Source organism: Psammomys obesus, unplaced genomic scaffold, assembly GCF_907164565.1.
Source record: "Psammomys obesus unplaced genomic scaffold, mPsaObe1.curated_primary_1811, whole genome shotgun sequence".
NCBI classification, from domain to species: Eukaryota; Metazoa; Chordata; class Mammalia; order Rodentia; family Muridae; genus Psammomys; species Psammomys obesus.
Window position 1 is genome coordinate 1,712,188 of NW_026594240.1, and position 6,275 is coordinate 1,718,462.

Genomic DNA, 6,275 nt, shown 5'->3' on the forward strand with positions numbered 1-6,275 from the left:
GAAACCGCCAAAATTTTTATGTTTAATAAGTAAGAGAACTGACCAAGATGTAAAGATGCCAAGGTTGAAAAACTGGGTGGTGGGGGTGGAGGGTCGAGGGACACTCTATAGATGATGCAGGTTGTAATAAGAATGCATGCTTAATAAATCTGTCAACACATAGTAGATGCAGAAAGCAACTTGGTTTTCTCTTGGCTTGGGAAAACAATGCTCTGGATTCAATGTGAGTTATTAGCAGCCGGTGCTCTCCCTGGACCTCAACTCTTCTGCGCAGTAGCAATTTTGTTTACACCTTCCAGTTCTTCCACTCGAGCCTGGGTCATGAGGTCAGCGATGTTTTTCTTCAGATCACCAATGCGACTGCTCATGTCATTGATCCTTCCGATGATCTGGTAGGACATGATCTGAAAGTTGTCTTGCATCTTCTGTAAGAGCATCTCCACCACCAAGGTGATGTCCCACATGGTCTTGGGGTCCATCTTGGCCATCTCCCCAGTGCCCAGCTTGGCGGCAATGTCTCAGAACCATCACCTACACTTTGGTTTCTTGGTGCAGACGCCCCAAAGCTGCCAGCTCTTGCGACAACACAGTTGCTGGACCACGAGGTACTCTTGTACACCATTTTTAAATTGAGTTATTTTCTTTGCTGGTGTTTAATTTTTTGTATTCTTTATATATTTTGGATATTAGCCTTTTGTCAGAATTAGAGTTAATGAAGGCATTTTCCCATTCTATAGTCTGCTGTTTTGTCCCATTGAAGGTCCTTTGCCTTTCAGAAGCTTTTTTACTTTCATGAGATCCAGTTTATTAATTGTTGATCTTAGAGCCTGAGCTGTTGGTGTTTTGTTCAGGAACTTGTCTCCTGTACCAATGTGTTCAAGGCTATTTCCCACTTTCTCTTCTATTAGATATATACTGAGGCCTTTGATGCACTTGGACTTGAGTTTTGTGCAATAATAAATATGGATCTATTTGCATTCTTCTACATGTAGACATTCAGTTTGACCAGCACCATTTGTAGAAGATGATTTTTTATTATCATTATTATCATTTATAATATTATTTTATTATCATTATTATCATATCATATTAGTTTTGGCTTCTTTGTCAAAATTCAAGTGTCCCTAGGTGTGTGGATTATTTTCTAGGTCTTCAATTTGATTCCATTGATTGTCTGTTTTTATGCCTCTCATCTGGTTTTTATTACTATTGCTCTGTAGTTGAGCTTGAAATCAGAGATGGTGATACCTCCAGAAATTCTTTTATTGTATAGGATTATTTTTAGCTATTCTGGGTTTTTTGTTTTGTCACATGAAGTTTAGAGTTGTTCTTTCAAGGTCCATAAAGAATTGTGTTGGTATTTTGATGTGAATCGCATTGAATCTGTAGATTGCTTTGAGTAAGATGACCATTTTTACTGTTAATCCTACCAATTCATGAGCATAGGAGATCTTTCAATCTTCTGATATCTTCTTCAATTTCTTTCTCAAAGACTTGAAGTTCTTGTCATACAGGTCTTTCACTTGCTTGGTTAGACTTACACCAGGATATTTTATATTATTTGTGGCTAATGTGAAGGGTGTACTTTCCCTAATTTCTTTCTCAGCCTTGTTTGTATAAAGTGGGGCTACTGATTCTTTTGAATTAATTTTCTATCCAGTCACTCTGCTGAAGGAGTTTATCGGTTGTAGGAATTCTCTGGTAGAATTTTGGGGCTCACTTATGTGTACTATCATATCATCTGTGAATAGTGATATTTTTATTTCTTTCTTTCCAATTATCCCTTTGATCTTCTTTAGTTGTCTTATTGCTCTAGCTAGAACTTCAAGTACTATATTGAACAGATATGGAGAGAGTGGGTGACCTTGTCTTATCTCTGATTTTAGTGGAATTGCTTTAAGTTTCTCTCCATTTAATTTGATGTTGGCTATTGCCTTGCTGTATATTGCCTTTATTGTGTTCATTATAAGCCTTGTATCTCTGATCTCTCTAAGACTTTTATCATGGAGTGGTGTTGGATTTTGTCAAAGACTTTTTCTGCATTTAATGAGATGATCATCTGCTTTTTTTCTTTCATTTTGTTTATACGGTAGATTTCATTAATGGATTTTTATATATTGAACTATCCCTGCATGCCTGGGATGAAGCCTACTTGATCATGATGGATGATGTTTTGTATGTGTTCTTGGCGTCAGTCAGTTTGAGAGCATTTTGTCGAGTATTTTTCCATCAATTTTCATAAAGGAAATTGGTCTGAAATTCTTTTTCTTTCTTGAGTGTTTGTGTAGTTTAGGTATCAGGGTGAGTGTGGTCTCATAGAATGAGTTTGGAAATATTTCTTCTGTTTCTATTTTATGGAGTAGTTTGAGGAGTATTCGTGTTAGTTCTTCTTTGAAAGTCTGGTAGAATTCTTCACTAAGAATTCTGGCCCTGGGATTTTTTGGTTAGGAAACTTTTAACGACTGCTTCTATTTCCAAACAGGTTATAGGTCTATTTAAATTGTTAACCTGTCTTTCAAAACGAGGATTGATAATCATACCCCATGTCCGCTCTCTTGATTATCTTTTTTAGGTGTATAGATTTCATTAGGTTTATCATATCTTATAGGTCTATATAAGTGAGTATATACCGTGTTTGTCTTTCTCCTTCTGGGATATTTCACTCAGGATGATCTTTTCTAGGTCCCACCATTTGCCTGCAAATTTCATGATTTCCTCCTTTTTATTTGCTGAGTAGTATTCCATTGTGTAAAAATACCACAATTTCTGTACCCATTCCTCCGTTGATGGACATCTGGGTTGTTTCCAGGTTCTGGCTATTACAAATAAAGCAGCTATAAACATGGTTGAGCAAATATCTCTTTTGTGTACTTGAGCAAACTTTGGGTATATACCTAGCAGTGGTATAGCTGGGTCTTGAGGAAGCACTATTCCTAATTGTCTTAGAAAGCGCCAGATAGATTTCCAGAGTGGTTGTATCAGTTTACATTCCCACCAGCAGTGGAGGAGGGTTCCCCTTTCTCCACAACCTCTCCAGCATGTGTTGTCCCTTGGGTTTTTCATTTTGGCCATTCTGATGGGTGTAAGGTGATATCTCAGGGTCGTTTTGATTTGCATTTCCCTGATGGCTAATGAGGATGAGCATTTCTTTAAGTGTTTCTTTAAACATTGACAGGAGTCTACTGAGCGCATTTGAAAACTCTAACTAGCAGTGTTTTCAAAGCAAAGACTCATGACCAAACCTTTGGCAGAGTACAGGGAATCATAAGAAAGAAGGGGAGTTAGTATGATGAGGAAAGGATAGGAGCTCCACAAGGATCAAACATATCTGGGCACAGGGTCTTTTCTGAGACTGACATGCAACCAAGGACCATGTATGAATGTAACCTAGAACCTCTGCTCAGATGTAGCCTGTGGTAACTCAGTAACCAATTGGTTTCCCATAGTGAGGGGAACAAGGACTATTTCTAACAGGAACTCAATGACTGGCTCTTTGGCCTCCCCACCCCCCAAGGGAGGAGCAGTCCTGTTAGGCCACAGAGGAGAGCTTTGCAGCCAGTCCTGAAGATACCTGATAAAACAGGATCGGATGAATGGGGAGGAGGTTCCCCCTATCAGTGGACTTGGCAAGGGGCACGGTGGAGATGAGGGAGGGAGTGAGGGACTGGGAGGGAATGAGGGATCGGGACACGGCTGGGATACAGAATTAATAAAATGTAACTGATAAGAAAAAAATAAAATTAAATAAAAATAAATAAATAAATAAATAAATAAATAAATAAATAAATAAATAAATAAATAAAAATAGATTGTTAACCTGATCTTGATTTAACTTTGGTAAGTAGTATTTGTCAAGAAAATAATCCATTTTGTTTGGATTTTCCAATTTTGTGGAAATAATAATTTTGAAATAAGACCTAATAATTCTTTGGATTTCCTCAGTGTCTGTTGTTATTTCCATCTTTTGTCAATTTTTTTTTGTTAATTTGGCTACTGTCTTTCTGTCTTTTAGTTAGTTTGGGGAAGAGCTTGTCTATTTTGTTGATTTTCTCAAAGAACCAGCTCTTGATTTTGTTGATTCTTTGTATTGTTCTCTTTGCTTCCAATTTATTGATTTCAGCCCTGAGTTCATTATTTCCTGTCATCTATTCCTCTTGGGTATGTTTACTTCTTTTATTTTTCTAGAGCTTTCAGGGGTGCTTTTAAATTGCTAGCATGAGATCTCTTCAATTTCTTTATGATGGCACTCAGTGTCATGAACTTTCTTACTTGCACTGCTTTCATTGTGTCCCATACATTTGGGTATATTGTGCCTTCATATTCATTGAATTCTAGAAAGTCTTTAATTTCTTTCTTAATTTCTTTCTTGACCCAGTGGTCATTAAGTAGAGAGTTGTTCAGTTTCCATAAGTTTGTAGGCTCTCTTTTGTTTCTGTTGTTTTTGAAGTCCAGCTTTAATCCATGGTTGTCTAATAAGATACAAGGCATTATTTCACTTTTTTGTATCTGTAGAGGTTTGCTTTGTGACTATTTGGTCAGTTTTGGAGAAGATTTGGTGATGTGCTAAGAGGGTATATTCTTTTGCGTTTGGTCCAATGTGAGGTATATATTATCTATACCTTGTTGTCTTAGCAAATCTGTCTACTGATTCCAATTAATATTCACTTTATCAGCAATATAGAAATCTCCCAGTGTGCCTTCCCAAGCAACCCTTACCTTAGCCCCTACAAAAGATTTATTTTTCATTTGTGTGTGCGTGTGCAAATGCATGTGTGCACATGTGCGTGTGTGTGCGTGTGCTACGTGTGTGTAGATGCTCACGGCGGCCTAAATGAGGGGTAGGCCCATGGAGTGGCGATATAGGGAACTGTGAGTTACCTGTCATGGGTGCTTATAGCTGAACTTAGGTTCTTTTCAAGAGTAGAAAGTGCTCTTAAATACCGTCTTGAGACACTTTTCTAGCTCCTGACAGCTGCTTTACCAATGCACCCTTTGCTGAAATATCTGTGGAGTTTGCCATGTGAATACAGTTGGAGGACCGTCTTCTCTGCCAGTGGTCTGGGCTGGAGAAACTTAGAGATCCAGGCCTCTTTGAGTCAGAACAGAAAGTACATATAGAAAATACTTATTGTTGTCAGGCATGGTGGTGCACACTAGCACTTGAGGAGCAGAGACAGGCAGATCGCTGTAAGTTCGAGGCCAGCTGGGTCTACAAAGTGAGTCCAGGACAGCCAAGGCTACACAGAGAAACCCCATCTTGAAAAAAACAAAAACCAAAAAATTATTGCCCTTACTACTCTTTCTCTGTTCTCTTTCTCTCTATGTGTATGTGTGTGAGGACACACATGTACCATGGCATGCATGTCAAGGTTAGGGCACAATTTTGTGGAGTGAGTTCTGTCTTTCTACCTTTACATGGATTCCAGGTACTAAACTCAGGTCTGTAGAGTTGCATTGTGTGTGGCAAGCACAATTACCCATGGAAAAACCTTGTTGGTACCTCCACACACATTTTGAAAAAGTTGAATCTCTAGGATTTTCTGGTGAAGAGGTCTGAGAGTAGACCTTGACTCTCTCATGTAGCTCAAGGGAGGTTCCCAAAACTGGTCCCAGAGGACAGGCGAGGATACAGGGAGCAAGTAGCTTAGGAGAGAATGTTTGTGCTCTTCAACAGATAGCTTCCACAAGTGGAGAGAAATAGAAGATATCCTATGTGGACCTCTAGTCTGCACATTCATGCATAGGCAAGCCCACTCACACTCACACACACACAATTAAGGAAATGCTACAATTGAGTTGTAGACAGTTGTTCTCTCAGGCACATGCCATTCCCTGCTTCTGGATAATAGGATCTTGTTCTAAAGTGTCAAACCAAGCTCAGGCTCTTTCCCAATCTCCAGCCCTTTTGATGCACCCATAGAACTCTTCAAAGTACCAGATGACAAGGACAAGATGCACAGGTAACCGGTTTCTTCAGGATAATTTAAGTGATTCATGTGTGAGCCTGAGGCTTTGTGACATTAGAGACAGAGAGGAATTGTCAGGGAGGTGTTTTGGGGAGTAATTGGGCTTTATCTATTTATTTATTTATTTATTTATTTATTTATTTATTTATTTATTTATTTATTTATTTATTTATTTTGTAGTAGTTGTTGTTGTTGAGATTCTAGGACTCCAGAGACTTGAAATGCTCCCAGTTGGCTGCAAATCCTGGCTTCCTATGGTGCTCTTACATTGTCATGTTTGGAATGCTAACAATTTCTGAGATTTAAAAA

At 38.5% G+C, this 6,275-nt stretch overlaps 1 protein-coding gene across 1 annotated transcript; it reads right to left on the bottom strand.

Moving 5' to 3' along the window:
* Positions 1–257: 257 nt before the first annotated feature.
* On the bottom strand, positions 258–488 carry LOC129684950 (heat shock factor-binding protein 1-like). The gene has a single exon (XM_055618226.1). The coding sequence runs from the start codon at positions 486–488 to the stop codon at positions 258–260; it is 231 nt and encodes a 76-aa protein (XP_055474201.1).
* Positions 489–6,275: the final 5,787 nt, after the last annotated feature.

Excerpts from the sequence above, each read along its gene's own strand:
- LOC129684950 (XM_055618226.1), bottom strand. The coding sequence starts at position 488 with ATGGCCAAGATGGACCCCAAGACCATGTGGGACATCACCTTGGTGGTG.